Here is a 23,548-nt window from a genome sequence, read left to right as displayed (position 1 = left end):
GCCGGGCGCTCCGGGCGGTTTCAGGGTGATCTTCACGAAGCGAGGCCCAGGAGGTGCCAGGGGCTGCTTCTCCTGCCCGGCCCCTCGCCCCTGACCTCCCGGCCCCGGCTGCAGCCGCCTGCTGCCGGCATCTTCGGCCTGTGGGCATCGTGTGTGTGCATTGTATTCAAATTAAGCCAAACAGAAGTTACTCCTCGGAGCTGCCTCGCTCAGGCAGAGCAAAGGCTTGGTTGTGGTGCGACGCCGTGTTTTCCTTTGTCCTGGAGCAAAGATAGTTCATCCACCACTGCTCACCAATAGTAGATCTGTGAGGGTTTATGCCAGCCTTTCCCTGGTTTACACTGGCTTGTTGGTGTTTTCCCGGTGGGAAAGCGCTGTCCTGTCTCTGCATGGTGCGGCTATCGGCTCCCAATGGTGCAGCGCTCCCAATGTGCTGCTGATGGCACCGTCCCCGCTTCCTTGGTCATTCTGGACCCCGGGCAAGTGTGGACCCAGCCCCGGCCAGAGCGCCACAGCAGCCAGGATCTATCCAACCTGACCTTGAACATACCCAATTTTTTAGTATATGACTGGTTTTATTTTGGCAGGTCCCTTTACTAAGGAGAAAAAAACCCAACAGACTCACACCAATCACCTCCTTCTCCAAGGATTGCTGCAGGAGGCTGAGGTCAACTGGTGACTCATTTTAGCAGCCAGAACAAGTATGGAAAAACTTGCCCCAAAATGAGTAATGGAAATGGGAAGACTGTATGGAAAATACCGGTGCTCAGTAAGAATCTTAAGTTGAGGTTTGTCTTGTGCAGATGAGCAACAAAAGAAAAACCCTGGAAGAAATATCACACTTTTCTTTGAAGTCTTGAAGTAATGTTTGAAATCTTCTGTTTCCAAGCTCTAATCATGTATAGGAAGTTATACCCATTTATTGTTGATTTTCTCCTCCTTAATGGTTAAATGCTTTCTTCTCACCAAGAAAATAAAATACCATAAGTAGCTGAGTTCCTGGAAAGAGATGCAATTCTAGAGAGCTCTCTTTTAGCTCTTTTATTGATCTAGGAATAGTCCATTGGATCAGCAGCAGAGCATTCTTGCCAGAGAATGCAGACTGAGTCATCTGACACTGTTCTGTTGGCTGCACTGTAAGAAGATACTGAACATAGCTTTCAGTTTGGCTGGAATTTTTCAGTTGGTTGTTTTTGTTGGTTTGAGGTTTTTTGGGGTTTTTTGGGGGGGAAGGGAGGGTTTTTATTTTGTTTTGTTTGTTTGGGGATTTTTGCTACAAGAAACAGAACATCCTGTTTCAGAGCAAATCTCTGCTACACCTCTGTCCTGGCTGTTATCTCCTCCCCCACAGACTCTGGTCTCAGCTTGTTTCTCCTTTCCACTTTGGTCTCTCCCCTCCCTGTACCTTTTTTTTCCTCAGGCAACACGTCAAGAAAACCTGAACTAATTGACCTCGTAAATCTTATTAATGATGATCACTCAGTCACTCAGTTCCAGCATCAACACAGAGTGCTTCAGGAGGAGAACTCGGTGTTTTTGTGTAGTCGTGCCGTTGCCTCATTCGCTCCCTTGGAAACACATTTAATTGTAAAGAGAAATGTATGCATTCGCTCCCTGTGGAAACAATAATTGTAAGGAGAAAGGGGTGTGTCCTGAGTGTAGCTGGGTCACTGTTGCGAGGGCGCTTTTTTCCAGCGACATAAATGTCAATAATGTAATAATCCCTGAATTCAGGTGCGAGCAGGGCCAGGGGCACCGTCCGGGCTCACCCGCGGCCAGCGCCGCTCCGCTCCGGCCGTTCCGTTCCGCTCCGGGTTTTCCCTCCGCCTCCGCAGCGCGGCCCGGGCCGCGCGGAGCCCCGCGCCACAGCGCCCCCCGGCGGCGGAGGCGGGCGGCGCCGCCCCGCTGTGGCTGTGGCCGCTGGGGCCGCGCCGGGCCGGGCCGGGCCGGGCCGCTCCGTGCGCTCCGCTCCGCTTGGCTCCGCTCGGCTCCGCTCCGGCGGGGCCATGGCCACCCTGCGCCGGGACGGCCGCCTCACCGCCCTGCAGCGCCTGGGCTGCGCCGGGCTGGCGGGCGCGCTCAGCCTCAGCCTGACGGCGCCGCTGGAGCTGCTGACGGTGCTGGCGCAGGTGGGCACCTGGCACTGCCGGCGGGGGCTGCGCGACGCCGGGCGCAGCCTGTGCCGCACCGAGGGCGTGCGGGCCCTCTGGAAGGGGAATCTGACGGCCTGCCTGCGCCTCTGCCCCTACAGCGCCCTGCAGCTCGCCGCCTCCCGCCGGTAAGCGACCGGCCCGCGCGGGGCTCGGGGATCCGGGGGCTCCGGGACCTGCGCTCCCCGCCGGACTTCGGAACAGCGGGGGAGGGAGGGATGGAGAGTGCCGGGTTTAGTCTGATGTGTGCCTCTGCCGGGTGTGCGCCCCTTCTGCCCAAAGATCCGGACCCTCGCTTGGAATTTTATTTATCTAATTTGTTCAACGCCTAGCGATTGTTAGGGCCTGGTGATATGCCAGCAATTGCCTCTATAATCATAGGTATTCTTCACATGAGGAAGGGTTGATGGTCTCTTAAAATTCTTTTGCTCCGGTTCATTTAGAAATAAAGTTACAGTGCAGCCTGCAGGTGTGGCTGTCACATCTGTTCTTTGCAACCAATTTGTTTAATTAATTTGTACACTCTCAAGTATTTATGTTGTCTGTATCAAAGAAAATAACAACATCACAAGTCAGATATTTTTACCCTATCACGCAGGAGTTGTTAAGCAAATTTGATTGGTTTTGACGTTGATATGTGACATTGTTTGCTTTAAGACCTTGTTTTTGATAATACACAGATATTAAACTGAGTGCTGATAGGACTGTAGCAGATGAACATGGAGCAGTGCTGATGGAGTTGTGCCAGCCGTGCTGTTTCCTAGGATTCTCTTCCACTGCCAGTATCTCTCAGCCTTGCAGGGAGTGCCTGACTGTTTGCACACACCAGAATGTTTTGCCACTCTGGGGGCTGGGCTTCTTTTTTTTTTTAATTTTTTTTTTTTTTATTGCAGTCAGCTGTTCATGGTAGCACATGACATTTGCACCCAGCTGGGTGCTGAGTTGTTCTGTTCTGGGCAGCAGCACAGCCCAGCTGGTGCTGCCAACCTGCTGGGTTTGTCACTCATCTGTCCCAGCAAGTCATCTGCCCATGACTGCCTAAGCCCTTCAGGAGACCACAAATGAAGTGACCCTAAAACTGGGCAGCTTTTTTGTGCCATAATAGATGCAGTGGTCAAACAAAGAGCAAGATAATATGAGTGGGAAGGTACAAACAGTAATTTAAATGTAATTTTAAGGTCACAGAAAAGGCAGTGTGTTGCACCAACATACAGCAGTTGATTTTGAGCAAAATAACTTCATTGTTCAGCTTGAAACAGTGTATTCCTTTAGCAAGGCTAAAGTTTGTGTCTAGTTTGTACAGGGTGTTCTGAATTAAGGGTGGAAGTAGGCTGTCAGGAAATTAAATACAAGGTGCCTATGCTTAGTCCTTGATACACCATTTGGGGGCTTGGGAAAGTCTTTTCTACTGGGAGAATGGTGTACATAAAGGCAAGTAACACAGAAAGAGAAATGTTAGAGGGCAGCTTAGGTGAACAGTCCCAGGAGGAGCAGGACTGAGCACAGCCAGCTCCCTCAGCAATTACTCTGCACACACTCTTGTCTTTCCATGGCAGTTGTAAATGTTATCAGGTATGTGATAAAATACATATATAAAATGTGCCTGGAGACACCCCACCACCTTCCCCAAGCGTTTGTCCACACGCAGGAAAATTAGGCCGTGTGGGTTTAGGAACTGCATAAGACACACAGGAAGAAAGGTTTATGCCCATTTACTTCTGCTTGGCTGGGCTTTCTGCCCTGGGCACTCCCAGGGCTCGAGACAAGTAGATGCAGGGATTTGTCATGCAGTAGAAAATGCACATTCAAATGAAAAAACATTGACTGAGCGAGCAGTGACTTGTAAATATTTGTACATTATTTTGTTTTACACCATGCAGGTTAAATGTAGATGTTTAGATGTTTCAGTTAATGCTACCAAAATAGAATAATGCATTTCTTTACCTCCAGCTAAAACTCTGAAGTGTTTTTACTTGCTTCTTGCTGCCTCCAGGACATTACTCCCTGATGTAGGAGTTTCCTGTCCTAGAAAAGTCCTTCAATGCACCACAAATGTATGACTTGTATGTAGCTTTTAAAACTGTGCTTCAATTTCAAATTTTCAAATTGAGACTTAAACTCCTGAGCATAATAGTGCCTGGACAAAAGTCTTCTCTAGAGGTGTGTCCCTGGGAACCTCCCTGTCCCAAGATAAGTAACAGAAGAAGGTTCAGTTGCTCTCAGAAGGCCTGTGATGTCATTATCTATGTATTTCCTCTTACATGATAACCTTAACTGACAGGTTGGACCAATGTCTTTAACTGATGATCAGATAATTTCTTGCAGATGTGTTTTGAATCATGGTAATTTTCATCCTGTATGTGGAAATACAAATGAAAGATTTTCAGCCTGTAGGTGGATGCTTGTGTGGTGTTACATGTAATAAGATCTTGGATGAATCACAGGCCAAAATTTCAATTCCTGCTGCTGAAGTGGCTTGTGGACAGAGGAACATTTGCATCAAGAACCATCTGCCTTAATTTTTCATGTGTTTTCTTCATAGTGTCATTAACAGTACTTCCTTTATGTGTTTGCTTTAGACTTGTTACCCTTTCCATGGATGAGCTGGGTCACATTTCCCACTGGAGAGCCATCATGGCAGGCAGCCTGGCTGGGATGGTGGCCACCACCGTGACGCACCCCAGCGACGTGGTGAAAACGCGGCTCATCGTGCAGAACCGCCTGGAGCCGTCCTACCAAGGGATTCTCCACGCCTTCTACCAGATCTATCACCAGGAGGGGCTCCGTGCACTCTACCGGGGTGTCTCACCAGCAATATTAGGTAAAACAACCCTGGGGTGAAATACCTCACTGCAGCTGTGCAGTGTGTTCACTTGCTCACTTGATTTCAAAAGCAGATAGGAATGTTTTCTTTTAGAAGATGTGGAGATTTGCAAGGCACTGCAACACTGATGACCTTTGCAGCAGCTTTATTATTTCAAATTAGGACCAAGTGTGTAGCGTTTTATATATGGCTAAGTGCTCAGCAAAGTACTCTTTTCCTTCTTTTATAGGTTATCTCATTGTGTTTGGATGCACAATTTTCACCATTAAACTCTTAAAACACTTTTATACGCACACACACACACAGAGTGCTTGTAATTCCTGTTGAGTGTGAGAGTGTCTCCTGAGCTGTTCAGTGAAACCAGTGGGAGCTGTAGTGTATAGTAGGTGTGAATGATGAAGATTAATTATATTCTCTCTTTACTTGAAATTAATTTTTAATTATCTATTTACTCTGCATAGCCTTTAAAAATGCCATTTAACTGAGTCCTCGTTTTCACAATACGACATTATATAAAATGTGTAATAACAATAATAATAAATGTATAATCCCACTATAAAACTGATGAGAGCATGAAACAAGCCAAAGAGGCCAGAAGTATCCCTCATCAGCCTGACTGAAGACATAACTCTGTTTACCTGTGCAAATACTAGGGTTGGGTTGGACTGGAAAAGAGCTTGTCACAGGAGAGGACCTGGAGAAACACCTGACCTGTCATGAGATGGTACAATATGGGTGTTTGGTGGTAAACCAGGGACTAAAGAGTAAAGTTCATCAAAATCTGGATTGGGTTTGTGGAATGTGAGCTGTAAACTGGCAGCAGCTCCTCCCATCTTTCTAGTTATGTGATGGGCAGCTCTCCTCTCTTAGTGTACAGTGTGTTGATATAATCCTGTCTGGTTTGCTTCCTAGGTGCTGTTCCATTTTCTGCAGGCTCATTCTTTGTTTACATCAATCTGGACACAATCTGGCAAGAGCCCATAGTTCGTTTCACTCCTCTTCAGAACTTTGTAAATGGCTGTGTGGCAGCTGCTGTGGCACAGACACTTTCTTTCCCCTTTGAAACGGTCAAGAGGAAGATGCAGGTACAGAACATTCACATTACCAGTTCTTTGTTGTAGGTGCTTGGTGCAAGAGCTTGGGACAAGACTAGCCAGGTGATCATGGGTGCCACTTTATTTCCCTTACCAGTAGGCTACAGAGACTTTGGTTTGGGTTTTGTTGGGTTTTTTGCTCATTAGTGAGTTTTTGTTTGTTGTTTTGTTTTTAAGCTCTGGAAATCATTGCTACAAATGGGCTGTTATACCTTTAATGGGAGTTCAGGTATTATCATGGGATATGTGTATGCTCTCAGACTCCATCTCTGTAGCTTTATTTCTTTCCTTTTCCATAGCAGTTCCATCAAATTCTCAAAATTCAGAATTGGCAAACCTTCAGTGAAATACAAGGTGAAAGTTTGCCAGCTGGAGAAATTCAGTCCCCTTGGTGGTAGGCAGGATGAATGAGGTCCATGTGATTTTCAGAGCATGTGTGTCTGCCATTTATGCCTCACCACAAAACAAACTTGCTCAGTATAAAGTCTGAAGGATCATTATCCTTGTTCTTATTTCTGGCTCTTCTGGTTAACAAGTGACTTACCGGCTGCAGGTGCTGCTGTTTTCCTGGAGCATCAGCAAAACAACAGTTACTATATCTTCCTGATCTTTTCTTCTGAACTTTAACAATAGTGATATAAGAAAACCCCACAAAACTACCATTATCCCACAGCTTCCATCTCACTGATATAATTCAGTTGCTGATGTTGACTTTTCATTAGAACTTCACCAGTAGAGAGACGGTGAATAGCTTTCATCATATGGTCATTCTCTGGCAGGGGCATAAAAGTTTGGGTTTTCAGCCTAATTCCTGGGAATGCAGATTTATGGGAGGCTTTTGTGATCTTATTAGAAAAACAGTCACTAACTGTGGCAGCCTTATGTAGGTGCTTGCCCCCTTCATCATGTGGTAGCCTGGTTGGCAAGTCACAAGGTAGCAAAAAGTCAGTGAAACTCTGCATTTCCCTCTCCTGCTGCCCGAGTTCCCCTTTTCAAGGTGCAGATGCTGTCACAGAAACCTTCACTGCCCTCTCTCCATCCTGTAGCAGGCTTTTATGAGACCAGCTCATAGCTGATGTGTCCAGAAGTCTAGTTTAAACTGAGCACATTCATCAGGTATCTTATAAAATATTTCAGAAATATTCTGAGCGTGAAAACTTGCTTGTTTTTTCCAGCTATACCAGTGGATCTAAGAAAAGCAAATACTCCTTACAAGCCTTCTTTTACTTTATATCCTTAGGCTCACAGCAATATTGTTGCCCTGAAGAATAAAAGAAAATAAAGGCATTTACTGTGCTGTTTCCCTTTTAATATTTTCTGTCGATGCAACAGCTTTTGTAATCAGTTCAAAAGTAGGTTTTGGCTGTAGCTGGTGCAATGTGTTGTGTCGGGCTGTGTCGTGACAGGCATGTGAAGAAGTGGGACAGGCCCGCGTTTCATTTTCCTGCCACCAGGCCGTGCTCTTCCACCGAGGGGAGCTTCATCATCTGCTCGGCACTTCCAGCAGTAGGGGAACTGGATTTGTTGCCTAAATACGTAGGACTTGGAGAGGTTAAAAATACTTTGTGTGAAAACAAAACGCTCATCAACAGAGAGGGTTCTTCCTCATAAGTACATTGCAGCTCTGAATAGTGATTTTCTGAGCTTGGAGAAACACCTCCTGTGATTTATTCTGAAGGCATGGGAGAAGGCAAAGATATTTCAAAAGAGCAAGCTCCCTAGGTGTGAAATCCTGTAATTTTTTGGGTACTGGAAATTACTTAATTCATGTAGGGTTGTCCAGAAAAGAGACCTGTTGTTGGAAATTGCAACCCACGTTGTTACCAAGAGTGCACTGGAGCTCCTGCAAGGTTATCCAAGAAGTTTGAGTTTTCCAATTAGCACCAGGGTATGGCCCAGCTTTGCAGAGATCAGCTCTGCTTTGTGCTTGCTTGTCTGTGCAGTTTGCAGGGTGCTGGTCAGAAGAGAGAAATGCCTAGTGCAGCACCAGGAAAAGTATCATGAAAAGGGATGGACCTTTTATTCTCTCCTAAAAAGGAGAGAATAAAGAAAAGGAAAAACATCAAGGCATTTCAGAGTTCTGTAGAAAATGGGGGAGCAGATACTTCTGATCAGTTTTTCTCAGACATCTTATTCTGAGCAGCCTCTATTTAGTGATTCAGCTTTCTGGCTGATAGGAAGAGGGGGCTGCCAAAGCCTTCAGCTACCTCTGAGCCTTGTGTGTACTCTGCAGTCCACATGGAGGAGTGCTGGGCTTCTTTTGAAGCAGTGAATGCTGGGTTTATGGTGTACGAAGAGGAACCCAGCACACTGTGGAAGTCAGTGTCAGATTCGTTTTCCCTCCCTTTTGTTCCACCATTCTGACAAATGGAGGGACTATGTTGCTAAAGAAGATTTTTCCAGTGAAGCTGCTGGTGATGGGGAGCCAGGGAGTTGTAAGACAATCTCAGGAGCTTCAAAAACTGAGAAACTAGGACAGAAGGTTTTCTCCATTGATTCTGGGGTAGAGTACAAGCAGGAGACCAGGACATCCCATTCAGATCTTTACCTGATGTGCTAGGCAGTCTTAGGAGAGTTAGCTCCATTCATCTCCTCATCTGGACAATGCTTGACTTGTTTGCATAGACCAGGAAATGAATTCTGCTATGGGAGAATTCATAAGGATAAAGTGCTATTTTTGATCTCCATTGTAATAATTTTGATTCCTCCTTTCTTACTTTACATATCTGAATCCTACACTTCTGACGTTGGCTGCTTCTGTCACTGGCAGCTGTGGGAGTAGGAGCTGACAGCAGCTCCTGCTTCCTCAGCTCTTCTGAGGAGGAATTGTGTTTTGGTGATGCTTTATGATGTCAGGTTTGTTCTGTAACCATGGCTTCTTCCACCTTTGCTGTTATCGAGTTTATTTTTTAAAAAAATATGCTCTGTTTGCTATATATACTTGAATGTTTTTCTTAAAGGAAATGTTAATTAACATGAGTGAGTCTTACTGAATATTTGAGTCCTCTATATTGTGCTTGTCCTAATTTTATTCCTTTGTCTTCCCTTTTTCACTTTGCTCCTGATTGGCATGTTAGAGAATTCAGAGGTACTGTATGCATGTTTCAGCATGGAAATGTGGCTTTTGTTGTGCATCTGTAGGAGGGGATTAATGAAAGAGAGGGTTGTGCTCTATAGTAAGTGTTTTCCTGACTTACTTTTATGGTGTTTCAGTTTCTGAACAAAATCTAACTGATCTTTACATCATTCTGACTGTTATTCTTGGCTTTCCTTCCTTACCTCACAATATAGGGTTATTTGTTAAATCCATTTTCTAAGCCATATTCAAGTACTGCCCTTTTTACCTTGCAGACTTGCGTACAAGAACACTTTTTTCTTTTTCAGTTTTTTAGGGGTTTTTTTCTGCCTTTAGCAGGGAAATTTTATTTTGAATGAGTCTGGGTCTAAGAAAGCACTGGTAATATTTCTACAAAATCCCTTCTTTCCTTTTTTACTATATCTGAATACTTTGAGCTACCTGCAATTGTTTCATTGATGTTGTTACAAAGATATTTTATACCACTTTCTGAAGTTTTTGCAGAATGCTGCTCTGCTGCTTAGGGAAGTATTTGGTCTGGCAAATGGTTGAGACAATGCCTGAAAAAGGTTATGGAGCATAATGTAGACTTTGCCTTCTGGAACAGCCTAGATCAGCTTTTATGAATCTGAATCTCAGAAGTATTTTTCTTGGATCCCCAGACTTCCACAGGAGAAAACCATGAGGACTGACTGTCTGTCAAGTTGGAACACTGAACAGTGTTAGTAGGAAAACTGGATAAGAGGAAGAAATTGTAGATCAATAATTGGAAGCAGGACTGGGCTGCTTTAACTGTGAGATCTGCCTTGACTAAACCTGTCCATGCAAGAAGCTGTGGTCTGATAATTGTGTAATACCTTGAGGTAGATTAGCTTTGCACTGCAGCACAGTGGCCCGCTGAAGAAAAGCAGAACACATTGCATCTGTTTGAAGTGCAGAAGTCTGAGGGATGGCAGAATGCAATTCTCTCCAAATGGTCTCCCCAGACACTAAAGTGGCCACCATGCCCCCAAACAGGTTTGATAGTGCCAGCTGATCATGTCTGCCAGCCCCTTACAGTGCCTCAGCTTTGTCATCAGTGTGGTGTGAGTGAGAGCTCTTTAATCTGCTTGGAGCAGATCAGATGGGTTAACTCAGCCCACCTTTTGAAACTCCATAAGCTCTCCCAGCAGACGGGACCTGACACAGGCTGGGTTTGCTGCTGCTCACACACAGCTATTGCAGACAGAACCTTAATGCAATGATGTCTCTGGAGGTACAGCTATTAGGAACAACTAAGGGAGCTGGGGGTGTTCAGCCTGGAAAAAAGATACTCTGAGGTGACCTTGTCAGTCTCTACAACTCCCTGAAAGTGATTGTAGTCAGATGGGGGTTGGTCTCTTCCCACAGGCAACAACTGACAATGACAGGACACAGTCTTAAGACTGAGTTAAACTTTCCCCTCTGCATGGGAAATTTAGGCTAGATGTCAGAAAAAATTCATCACTGAAAGAGTGATTGGGCAATGGAATCATCTGCCCAGAGAGGTGGTGGAGTCACTGTCCCTGGATATGTTTAAAAAAAGACTGGACTTGGCACTTGGTGCCATGGTTCAGTTGATGAGGAGGTGTTTGATCATAGGTCGGACTTGATGATCTCAATAGGTCTTTTCCAACCTAGTTCATTCTGTGATTCTTTTATAGGTGATTTGTTTTGATTTTGTGTAAATCCTTACTTCATCCACATAAGGCAAATGAAAGTATGACCTATGAAAAGCCCCAGTCCTGTTAAAAATTAGTTTTCTCCTCAGTTCCTAGGGCAGCAGGAGATGCAGGAGCTAGCATTGCCATCCACTGTGTGAAGTGTGGGACCAAGCCAGTCTGCCTAGGGGTTTGCACCATTAAATAAATCAGTGTTAATGTGCATGAAAATGATGCACCCATTTGTAGGGCTTGAGCTGAACCATCGTGAGGCATTTGGAAGCTGCTCATGCAAGGGGTTTGCACTGCCTTGAGGAACAAGACTTATATATTCTGTATAAAGAATTCTTCACACAGCAGGTGTTAAAGCAGAGGAAGTTTAGGCTCAGCAGCAAAGGAGGAATTCTGCAACAAACTGTGGAGCCTCAGGGTACAACAGGCCTAGTGATATATAGTTAAAGCAAAGAGTCAAGCTTTTGAGCAAGCATGAAGCTGTTTTGCTGACTGGGTGCCACTCTTCCCAGAAAGGCATGCTTTGTTCCCAGTTCAGGTTACAGAGGAAAGGACAAGGTGTTCCTGGAGTGCAGGACACTGGAGGTCAGCTGTGCTCTGCTGTTCTGATTTCCTGATAGCTTGCCATGGTTTACCTTCCTCTGTGCCTGAATACCTTTGGGTGGACTTTAAGCAGGGGTAAGTCAGCATTACTAAAGCACTGACAGGGAATGACTGCTGAGTAAGGCTGACCTTTAGGAGGAAGAATTGATTAAGCCCAAGAGGATGCCTTTTCCCTTGAAATATTAACACATATTTACACTTTATTTTTTTTCATTGTAGTGGAATGAAATCCACTACATTTCAAGCATCCAGTCTTCACTTGAGTGAAATTTCTGTGGACTGGAGTGGTATTAACTTGAATCCTTGACCTTCAGTTTCCTTTGAACTACAGCTGCACTTGCCTGTTGCATGTGCCCTTATTAACCCAGACTGCAAAGATTTCTTTTTTTAGCTTCCAGATTAAGAGTGTGAACTCTTGAGCTGTGTGTAAATTGTCTTTCTGTACTTTTTTTAAGCAATCAGAAATGTAGGACACCTGAATCTGCTGAAAATATGTAAATACCAAGCAGTTGTACTCTATCCACCATCAGGGTAGCACACCACTGATGACAGCTATTCACTGTTAGTTATCTTCCATGCTCTGTGCCAAAAGTAATGCCTACTCAAAAATAAATAGCAAATATATGTAAAGTAAAATATGTAAAGGTGTGTGTATATATATATATATATATTAATATATATATAGTAATATATATATATATATATAAAAATACATGTATATATGTAAAGTAATATATGTAAAGGTAAATATATTCCAACAAACTTTATTAACAAAGAAAAGGGGGGAAGTACATGAATCAAATATGTGAATTCATAGACTCTGATACATGTGAATACAAATAATTGCAAACCAAAATGTCCCAAAAAGCAAGTGAAAAGTTTTTATCTGCACTGGAGAGGGGCTGAGGGAGGTCATTGAAAAGATCTGTGAGATCAGTTCCCAAAATGGAGTTATGTTATTCTGGCAGTCACCTCATAATGCAGACAATGGGAGAGATGGTGTCTGAAGAGTCTTCAGATAACAATTACCTCTAACAATTCACCTGCAGTCATGACACTGCACCCTTATTTAAATATTTTGTTTCTTTTAAAAGAATATTGTGTGCAGGTAATTGGGCATTTTTTGTACATGTCTCTCTTGGGTTTTGTACATGTCTCTCTTGGTTGTTGCAGTAGAACAGTGGAAGTGTCGCAGTGACATAATCAACTTGGTGGGCTCTGGATGTAAAAATATTGTGTTTGTGAGAGAGATCAGGTGGAGGCAATTCTGCATTTGATGTGATTTAATCATTTAGAGAGCCCACTGTCCATCAGAGGTGAAAAGAGAAGCAACTTAGCCCTGCTCCTACTGTGAGTAACCCCTTGGCTCCCTGTTACCAGCACAGGGAGCTGTGTCCCAGCCCTCTGCAGTTTGAGACAGCTGCAGCTGGGAGGAAGGAAGTCTTCAAAAGAGAATGGGTTGCTGTATGGAAACCTTAGTGTCAAGGGGTGTCAAAAGCAAGGAATTCCAGCTGCTTTGAGGTGCATTGAATTCTCTGTCACAAATCTGACCTTTTGGGGATGAGATTAGCTGTTTGATTTGTATGTCATGCTAGGTTTCTGCAAAAGAGTTGGAAAAACCAGTTTGGTCTGTTTTGTTCCTTCCACTTTCTGGCTCTGGTGCCGTAGGGTGGCTGTGAGGGTTGCAGTGTGGCAGACATGCTTAGATGAACCACCAAAACCCTCACCTACTCTTTTTCATGAACAACAGTGCCAAGTGAAACACATTTGCCGCATTATTCTTTTATTAATGCATTTTAACTTCATTTAGCTATGTTCCAAAATACTGAAATTTTAACTACAACACTGATACAGTTTTTAGTTTTCCGCTTGCAGGAGGTGATTCTGAGATTCTGTGAACAATTGTTATTTAATTACTGTGTGTAGGGTCCTAGAAGCATACAGCTCCTGTAAAGCAGAAAGGCTGGCAGCACATACTTTACTCCACAGACTGAAATCTTAGAAACAACTTTATCTATGGGGAATGGTACTATAAATAATTTCAGTAAATCTCTTAAAAGGTCAGTGTCTATGGGAAATCTAGGGGCTTGACTTACCTGTTTCTTTTAAACTGCCTTCTGGAGGTGTTTACTGTTACTGAAACCTGCACTGTGCTTGTCACTTCTTTTGGTGTTGCCGGCAGGAGTCCTGTAATCAACCCTTTGATCTGTGCCTTTGCAGTAATGAAGGGAATTAAGTCAAACTCACACAATTAAATTCTGGCAGGCCATGCCCTGCCTACCACAAAGGGACTGAAAAAGGAAGAGAATCACATGTTAATGGCATTCTTGTGTTCTGGAAACATTTTAGAAACCTGTCTTTCGTTTCTGCTTGGCTGCTCATAACTTCATTTACAAAAAAAAAAAAAAAAAACTTGTGGAAACTGACAGTCCAGAAAGCAGAACAGGGTTTTGAATCCAGTTCTCCTATGACTGCCGTTGCATTTTTAGGGTACTTTAATCATTTCAGTTTTCTTCTAAGCATTGCTGGTGCTAATATCACCATTCTTATGGAACTGGTTCCTGGAGTCTCAGTTTGAGCACTCAGCACCTTCTGCAGTACAGATATTAAAGTCTTTGTGCAGAAGGTTTTTACCTGTTACCTGCCATAAGAGGTATTTCACATGCATTTCAATCAGGCAGGAAAAAAAAGAGAAAAAAATTATAATCTGTGGCTTTTTTAGACAAAGAAGACGTGCCCTTTGTGGGGGGATTATCAGGGGTTTTTTTCAGCCTTTAAATTTTAACAGTAGATTTGACCATAACTATTTGATTAACAATTTCTCTTATGTGTGTAGAGTGTGAGTTTTGATCTGTTTGCCTTTCCAGCATCTCACTTGCCAAGTACTTGAAATGCTATAGCTAAGGCACCTAGAAAATCTCACCATCACTTGTCAGTTGATGAGGCTTGTCATAGGCTTAGCAACTCTTAGGAGCTACAGGCTAGTCTAGAGAAGGAGTGAAAAATCCCTGCACTATGTGGTGTTTCAGATCATTGTGGGGGTCATGATGCCCATATCCATCCATCAATTAACTGTACAAGCCCAGTTTTATCAAACTTCTACCTTTGGATGATCAGTTTGCAATGCATCAGTCTGTGTCCTGGGGCCTCTGACACTTAAGTGTCACTTGCCATGTGCTTGATTGAAACCCTGATTTGTCAATGCAAAATAAATCCATGGCTGCATGTGCACAGATGGATGAGGATGGGATTATTCAAGGTCAGGTTATCCTGTCTGTGCTAACGCAGTAGGAGATTAATGAAGAAAGGATTTAGCTGTTAAAAATGACCAACTACACTTGTTCCATGTGAACAGACACTGTACTGCAGTTGGAAGTTCAGCTGCCAGCCCATGGGATTCTCCCCAGGTAACTTTAGCTAGTCCTTATCAGCTGAGCACATGGATGTGGGAGCAGGGGCACCAACTGCTCCCCTGCAGCCCCTGGAGGGCCCAAACAGCCTGGATGAAATCTCCAGAAATTCCATTTCTGCTGGGCTGCTGCTCCTCAGCCTGTAGCTCCTGCTTGTCACAGTGCAGAACAGCCTCAGCAGCCAGAGACAGCTCAGCTGGTTTGATCTGAGTTACAGGAAGGCAGTGTGGCTCCAACCTTCCCTCTCATGGTGCTTCACTGCCAGGAGTGGGAAATGTCTCTACCTGGACCTGAGCAGCTGGCATGGGGCCAATGGGATATGTGCCTCTGGTTCAGATGGTTTGTCCTCAAAAGGGTGGGATTTATTTCCAGTAGTGACATGGTACAAAAGGAGGCACTGTGTGAAATTGCTATTCACTTCCATACCTATCATAGAGTGAGTTCTTTCCCTTTTTAATTTAAATTTTAATGCAAATTAGATACTTTTGGGACGAATCCAGATCTATCTGTTGAAACCTGGTGTTGACTCTTCCTTATATAGCAGGATGGAGAAAATAATGAATTACTTTGGTTTTCTCTGCTTGTTCTAAACCCCTCTGGTGTCTCTTGACAGGCCCAGAGCCCTTGGCTTCCCCACTATGGAGGAGTTGATGTCCATTTCACTGGCATGGCTGACTGCTTCCGGCAGACCGTGAAGCACAAAGGTGTGCTTGGACTTTGGAGAGGACTCACACCCAGTCTGCTCAAGGTGAGGTTTTGCTTTCATCCCAGTTAAATACTATACTGAGGGAATCAAGACAGTTTTGGGCAGTTGGGGATAGAAAGCTTATGACATACCTTTGTATTTAGTAGCTTATAGATGACAGAATCAGTGACAAGACAGGTTATAAACCAGCTTTGGAACTTGGTTTGGTTGTATTTCCCCAAATCCAAGCTTGGCTTCTAGGTGTCACCACCTGAAAGTTCATTTCAGTATCTCTGAAGAAGGGGGTGCTCCTAGCACACAAGGTGTGCAGTGGATGGGGGATTGCAAGCAATCCACTTAGGGCAGCTAAACAAGGTCTCCCTCTGACCTGAGCTCCAGTCATTGACATGTAGTGAGCTGTAAAAAAGGTGTGCTTGTGTAAGCCACTTGGCCAGAAGTCCAAAGCAGTGCTTTCAGCCAGCTGTTTAATGCATGTGTATCAGTTACTGCAGCCTTTGCTGAGTTGAAAACATGAAATAAAGCATGGTAGCTTAAACAGTAGGTAATTTAATTTACATAAATACGTTTTACAGTGCTGTGATGAGGATTACCTACATAGAGTACTACAGGTCAGCTAATGAGTGCTAATTGAGTGACAGTAGGATTGATTGTGGTAGCCTGCCTGTGACTGCCTTACCTTGGCTGATACAAAGCCAGTGGCCCTGGAGCTGCTGGTTCTGCATGGGGCAAAAGAAGAAAATTGTGGAGTCACTCCAGTGTATGTGGAATAAAGTCCACATTTCCTGCCAGGATTTGCTGAGATTGTTTAGGATGTACTTGGATATTTGACAAGTTCTGGTAATCTCTTGGGTAGCATAGACCTTCTTCCTCACAATATTGCTATAATTAGTTATGTAACAACAATAAACTCCTACTTTTAGCACATTGCAGCTGCCAGCATAGCTTGAGATGAGACTGATTTTATATAAATGAGGACAATGTCTATTATTAGATCAGATCTGAAGTACTAGAAGTTCCCTTTTTTTAAAACATCTAAGCTATGGATGCTGCTAGTGAGTCTAATTTTTTTTCTTATATTGTTTTTTTCTCAGATTGTGCCATACTTCGGTGTTATGTTCAGCACCTTTGAATTCTGCAAGCGGGTTTGTCTCTACAGAAATGGTTATATTCAATCTCCTTTAAATTACAAGCTAACACCTGGTGTTGACCAGAGCTTACACCCACAAGAACTGAGAGAATTAAAGCTCCTCCGAAGAGAAAATTTTGAGCCGAGGAAATCAGCACTTGAAAACTGACATCAGAGTGTCCACTGCAGATACAGAAACACCTTTGCAAGAAAGACATGCTGAGCTACAGGTACTGACATTTCAGTGGACCTATGACAGGAAAAAATAAATCTGTATTGTATTTGCTGAATGGATTTAAAGAATATGTCTGGCAAGCACATACTGAAGAGGAAAGATGCAACTAGTTTGAAAACTCTGTACTACTGAACTTGAAATGGCATTGTTTTAGGTGCTTTTTAAAACTGAATAGCCATTTGAGATTAAACCAGGTGCAGAAAGGCAAGAGAATAGACATGGGAGTATAAATTATCTCCAAAAGCATTGAGAAAATGGATTTTCTTAAAGCAATCTGAGATACCAAGTCAGCCAAAAATAACAAAACAGAATAAAATACATGCAACATGCAAGAATTTCTACTGAAATCTCCATGTTTCTTAGTGATACTGTGTGGACATGGCATTCTAGAGAGTCAGAATTAGTTCAGTCACACTCCCAAATCCACTCCTTAGTTTTTGAGATGTACTTGAGAATAATATTTTTGTCTGAATCTCCAGCATAAAGATGCTGCTGCAACTGTGCTTTTGCTAAGACAGAACTGTAATGTGCAAAATGGACTGTAATACACTGGAATGACAATCCTGCAAACTCAAGTGCATACTCAAAAATATTCTTCCCTTTCTCGTGCATTGTTACTGCATGTATGTGAATTACTTCACACTTTGAAAAATAATTTCCTGAAGTCCTCTAACTGAAATATTTTCTTGAAAATGCAGTTCTTAAATGTGTTAGATATTTCAGAGCCACAAACTCTGTCATGTTGTTTATCTACTTTTAAAGCTCTATTTTTTTATTAAACCACTTTTGAGTTCCAGTGCACAGACCTAAGCCTGCTATGCTGCCCTGAACTTGCACAGAGAATAGCACCATGCACACCAGCTGTGACTGATCCCCTGAACCCTGTGCTCCAGGGGCTGCACACAGGTCCTGTGCTAGGAACCTCTGCAAGAGCACCAGGGTACTGCCAGTGCCACTGCCACAGATGGGCCTCTTGGGAGCTTTTGGACAACTAAAGATCACCTTTGATGTTAGTGTGATACCTGAGGAGCCATGGTGTTGCTCCAGTTCCTGTGTAGAAGTTCAGCTATGGAGCAGCCCCATCCCAGTGCCTTCTGATAGAAACCCCAAACCCCGTGTCCATGTGGGAAGCTGGCTGTGCCCCTGGCAGCACAGGAATCACAGCAGCTCCAAAGGTATGTGCATACTGAGCCTGGGCTCAGCACAGCCTTTGCTGCTTTACACAGCTCCTCAGCTGTGTTTTTGCACTGTTTGTAATCCCTGATGGGTGAAAATAAATAAATCTCAGAAAGTGCTTGGTTAGAACATGTCACAGCAGGATGAGGCATTGGCAAATCCATGCAGGAACAGTCTGTAACTGTGGAGAGAAACTTGCAGAAAGATTTGGGATAACTTAAGGCCTGACTTGCACCTAGAACTGATTGTTGATGTATCTTACAGCTGAAGTCTTGCAGTGCCTCTCTTAATGGGCTTTGTCTGTTCTGCTGCACTGGTGCTTCATACTGATTTTTTTTCTCAGCAAAGAAATGCAGGCATAGAAAGCAAAACATTAGGATGGTGGAGAGCAGATCTGGTGGCTCATGCATCACACTGAGGCTGTAAGTGCTTTTGGTTCTGATCAACCTGCCTAGTGATGATGTTTATTTCCCTGTGCCTCACTTTTCCCGTGGGCACAGTACAGGTAATAATACTGAGACTTACTGGACATGTATGCATGTGGAGGTGGGAATTGTAAGCATGTTGGGGAGGAAAGGATTTCTTGCCTTGTCCAAGCATACCTGTATGTTTTTTACTAACACTGTATTTCTAAATAGATTTTAAATATTGAATGGGTACATATGAATGTCTGATCAACCCTTCAAACCTTGTAAGAGTCAAGTGAGTCAAAAAGTTATCTCTAACTTGTTTCTGATGTGCTGCTACCACCTTTGTATTGTAGTGCACTCCTACGACCTATCAGGCACTAACTAACCTTTTATCAGCCAAGCCTGTCCTTTGTAATCACAAATACACGTGACAAATCCCCAAAAGGCAGCACTAAAACATTTAAGATGTCACTGTCACCTTCATCAGTGGATCACTAGCATGTGCAATGGTGTATAACCGTGAAGAACCAGTCAACAGCAGGGATAAACTCTGGGACAGGTGAAGTTGTGCTGGAGTGAGGTTTGGCTGCCGCTGTGTGCTGGGGGCGGGTGGTACCGCCGGGCTGTGCCGAGCATCTCAGCTGAGTTCGGCGCTAGGGCTGCACAGGGAGCTCGGTCACTGTCACCCTGTGTGCGGGTGGCAGCATCCCGAGGGCTGACAGCGGGGCCTCAGCGTGTCCATGGATGAGGCAGCCCCAGAGCCCGCCCCGCTCCAGCTGTGCTGAGCCCGGCTGCTCTCGCCATGGCACTGGGATGGCCCCGTCACCGCTCTGTGCTGTGCCCGGGGTAGGGATAGGGACAGGCGGTGTGACCGGGCCGGGGCCGCATCCGTGTCCTGCCCGCGGTGCTGGTGGGATCCTCCATGCCGTGATGCCGCGTCCCGGCGTGCTTTATCCCGGCATCCTCCATCCCGGGATGTCCCGTCCCGGTGTGCCCCATCCGGGGATGTCCCGTCCCAGTGTGCTCCATCCCGGGCTGTTTCGTCCCGGTGTGCTCCATCCCGGGATGTCCTGTCGCGGCGTGCTCCATCCCGTGATGTCCCGTCCCGGGATGTCCCGTCCCGGGATGTCCCGTCCCGGTGTGCCCCGTCCCGGTGTGCCCCATGCCGGGCTCCCCGTGCTCCCGCTCCCCTCACCGCGGCCATGTGCCCCCGACCAGTTCCAACGGCAGCCCCGTCCCCCTGCGGCGGCCACGCCCCCTGGCGCAGCCAATGGGCGAGCGGGACGCGCGCCCCGCCCACGCTCGCGCCCAGCCCCTATATTAACGGCCATTGCGGCGCCCCCTCAGCGCCGCCTCCCGCCTCCTTCGCCCGGCATCGCCTCCCGCTCCCGCCGCTCCCGCCATGACCGATGCGGCCGTGTCCTTCGCCAAGGATTTCCTCGCCGGCGGGGTGGCGGCCGCCATCTCCAAGACCGCCGTCGCCCCCATCGAGAGGGTCAAGCTGCTGCTGCAGGTGAGCGCCGGCGGCCGGGGCCGTGCCGAGGTCGCCGCAAGGAGAGGGGGGGCGGCGGTGGGCCGGGGGCTCGCGGGGAGCGGCGCTGACGGCGGCGTCTCGGCCCCTGCAGGTGCAGCACGCCAGCAAGCAGATCGCCGCCGACAAGCAGTACAAGGGCATCATCGACTGCGTGGTGCGCATCCCGCGCGAGCAGGGCATCCTCTCCTTTTGGCGCGGCAACCTGGCCAATGTGATCCGGTACTTCCCCACCCAGGCCCTCAACTTCGCTTTCAAGGATAAGTACAAGGAGATTTTCCTGGGCGGCGTGGACAAGCGAACCCAGTTCTGGCGGTACTTCGCCGGTAACCTGGCATCCGGGGGTGCCGCCGGCGCCACCTCCCTGTGCTTCGTGTACCCCCTTGACTTTGCCCGAACCCGCCTGGCAGCGGATGTGGGTAAAGCCGGGGCCGACCGGGAGTTCAGTGGGCTCGGTGACTGCCTGGTCAAAATCTTCCGCTCAGATGGCCTTCGGGGCCTGTACCAGGGCTTCAGTGTCTCTGTCCAGGGCATCATCATCTACAGAGCCGCCTACTTCGGCATCTACGACACCGCCAAGGGTAGGTTGACCCAAACGGCACAAAAACGGAGATGCTGGGCTGCGGCAGGCCTGAAGTGCATTTCTGTAGTGCTGGTGGCTTACCTGCCGTTCTCATCAAAGCCTCTCTCCTGCAGGCATGCTTCCAGACCCAAAAAACACCCACATTGTTGTCAGCTGGATGATTGCTCAGACCGTCACCGCTGTGGCCGGTTTGGTCTCCTACCCGTTTGACACGGTTCGTCGTCGCATGATGATGCAGTCTGGCCGGAAAGGAGGTGAGTTTCTCCTCCTGTGTAAGAGTTACTGGGCATCCCTGAGTCCATAGCTGGTGGTGGAGCTGAAGGGAAGGCAGAATGGCTTGGCGTACATCAGCCTGTGTAGATATCCTCATCTCTGGTAAGCAGGGCTGCAGAAGGAGGTGACAGGAAGGGGCATGAATGGGTCATACAGCACACCTGTAAGGTGGCATGCACAAGTCAGGTATATGCCAGTAGGTAGGAACAGCAGAACTCACCTTTGGATGTTGCAAGCCAGTGTCTCTGGGACAAGAAAAGACAGCCTCCATAGCAGGCACAGCCTGGCCAACTGTGCAATAGCTTTTGGGTTTGGAAGTGTTGCTGTCAAAGCAAGGAGTTGCTGTGTTCTGCTTGAACTGGTCCTTGCAGTGTCTCCCAGAGACAATGCAGCAGCAGCACCATCTCTCCTGGGCAGTCTCGTTCTCTGATGTGCTATTGGAGAAAGTCACCCAAGAAATGGGATGCACTTAAGGTTGTAAAGCCAGTAGATACACGAGGCTGTTTCTGACTTGGATGTTGGGGGTTGTGGGCACCCAGTTCCTGAAGCTGTCTGTCTCCTGCAGCTGACATAATGTACTCTGGCACTGTTGACTGCTGGCGGAAGATTGCCCGGGATGAGGGCTCCAAGGCCTTTTTCAAAGGTGCATGGTCAAACGTTCTCCGAGGAATGGGTGGTGCTTTTGTCTTAGTCCTGTATGATGAAATCAAGAAGTATACATAAGTTGTTTCCTGTTGTGAACTGGCATGTTGTTCTATGTAGTCTATGACTGTTCATGGACTTGTTTGAAAACCATCTAGTTACTAAACAGTGGCAGCTGATGTTTGTACAGGTTGGCATGGGGCAGGGGTGACTGCTTGCCCTGTCTTTATCAAACTATTCCCCCTGATGGGACTCATGATGGTTTCTATTTCAGTCACTCCTGCTTAAAAAGTACAGAGAAATAAAAATCTGAAACCAATTTTCCTCATCTCATGTTTGTTCTTACAGCAGTTGAAGTATGAGGGGGTTGGGAGGCTCAGCAGTTGTAGAGAAGGAGTAAGATGAGCCACCTTCATCCTGCAAGCCTTGGTACCTGCTAAGTGCTGGCAGGTAAACACAGTGCAGGCTGCCAAGGGAGCTGGGTAGTGTTTCCTCCCCAGGGGAAGCCAGTGGTGCAGGCTGGAATGGGACTGGCAGCTCTGAAGGGCTCACCCAGCTGACCTCCCTGAGCCTCCACAAACCAGAGCTGATGGACTGAGTGTGTGCCACAGTCCTGCCTCTGGCCTGTCTGCTCCTTGGAGCTCGTGAAACCTGATTTTGATGGTGCCAAGTGCCTAAACTGTCTGTAAAGCACAGCACTCCCTATGGCACTGAATGCCTGGGAGGCTGGAGGAATGTCTCAGGGGGTGTTTCCTGCTCCCTGGAGGAGCAGAGCATCATGTTCTTTGCCTTAGGAGCTGAGCTCCCTAACTGGGCATGGAGGTAGCCAGAGGACACAAGGGCAGGTAATTGCTGCAGCTTCCCTGGCTAGCCTTGCTCTCCCAGAGGGTGCTGTGCTGTGCTGTGGGGGTGCAGCAGCTGAGCAGAGACAGCTTCTGTACCAGCTGTGCTTGCTAGGCAGGGAGGTGCATTCCCAGCTCATTCCCTACCCCTGGAACTTAAGGCTCAAAATTCCAGGGGAAGGGGAAAATTCCTTTATGCTGCTGGGACAGTGTGGGGAAAACTGCAAGTTGGGGGAAGGTGTGTGGTGTGACCTTTACCCAGATGTCTCTGTAGGTCTGTGGGTCACTCCAGCAAAGCTGCCTGGTTTCTGCCTGGGGATCTGGAGTGGTCAGGGGAGGCTCTCCTGGTCTTCTGCCCTTCAGATCAGCAAGTGAGGCACTTCCACCATGCCTTTGGTCCTTTCTGGCTGCCCAGGCCTGCTCAAAGCAGTTGATTTCAATCACTGAAACCAATCTCAGCCACTGCCCAAGGCAGCTAAACAAGACCTTGTGTTGCAAAGGGTGAGAGTTGGTTTTATTGTTGGAATCTGAGCAGGGCAGCCAGGCATGAGAGCACAGCACCTTCCTGCTGCAGGTGGGCTTGGCTTGCCAGGGTCCCTGTGAGTGGGCAGGGGCTTTCCTGATGGGAGCCAGTCCTGTGCCTCACAGCTGGGCCACTGTCCTTGCCGATGGTTTCAACTGCCCCTGTTGCTGCAGAGTGAGATCCCCCAGTGCCTGCTGTGGAAATGAAACAGGCTGTACAGGTGAGATGTGAGCAATGCCACAGCAGTGGGCAGTGCTGGGCACAGGCAGCAGCCTGCCAGGGGACCGTGCCACGGGGCAGCTTTACAGGGAGCCCTCTCCTGTTGTACAAGTGCCAGCTTGTTAAGTAAGGGCTCTCAGCCTCCTGCTGCTAAGCTCTCCTGGATTTCGAGGGCTGTTCTGAAATGCTGAGCATGGGGCATCCTTTCCTGTCCTTTCCTCCACAGGGGTTGCATGGCCAGGCCATTGGCACAGTAAGGTAAGTGCATCATTTCTTCCTGCACACAGTGGTGGGTGACTGAGGCACTGAGCTGGGCTCTTGTGCCAGGCTGCAAAGGAGCTGAGCTGGGCCATCCCTAAGACCTACAGACTGTGCACTGGACTTGGGGTGCAGGGCTGGCACTGAGTGAAATGGGTTTTAGCTACCTGCCCTAT

At 46.6% G+C, this 23,548-nt stretch overlaps 2 protein-coding genes across 2 annotated transcripts; both read left to right on the top strand.

Moving 5' to 3' along the window:
* Positions 1-2,006: 2,006 nt before the first annotated feature.
* SLC25A43 (solute carrier family 25 member 43) lies at positions 2,007-16,924 on the top strand. Its single transcript, XM_054289601.1, has 5 exons — positions 2,007-2,278; positions 4,730-4,971; positions 5,887-6,059; positions 15,462-15,596; positions 16,646-16,924. Exons 1-5 carry the CDS (start codon positions 2,007-2,009, stop codon positions 16,847-16,849), a joined length of 1,026 nt encoding a protein of 341 aa, XP_054145576.1. The 3' UTR covers positions 16,850-16,924.
* Positions 16,925-19,826: 2,902 nt separating this feature from the next.
* SLC25A5 (solute carrier family 25 member 5) lies at positions 19,827-21,849 on the top strand. Its single transcript, XM_054289606.1, has 4 exons — positions 19,827-20,014; positions 20,127-20,613; positions 20,729-20,869; positions 21,454-21,849. The coding sequence occupies exons 1-4, from the start codon at positions 19,904-19,906 to the stop codon at positions 21,609-21,611; spliced, it is 897 nt and encodes a 298-aa protein (XP_054145581.1). The 5' UTR covers positions 19,827-19,903; the 3' UTR covers positions 21,612-21,849.
* Positions 21,850-23,548: the final 1,699 nt, after the last annotated feature.

This window comes from Melozone crissalis, unplaced genomic scaffold (assembly GCF_028551555.1).
Source record: "Melozone crissalis strain CALT ecotype California unplaced genomic scaffold, PUWL_Pcris_2 ptg000068l_1, whole genome shotgun sequence".
NCBI classification, from domain to species: domain Eukaryota; kingdom Metazoa; phylum Chordata; class Aves; order Passeriformes; family Passerellidae; genus Melozone; species Melozone crissalis.
Note: the sequence above shows the minus strand (reverse complement) of the source record. Positions and strands in the feature narration are given on the sequence as shown.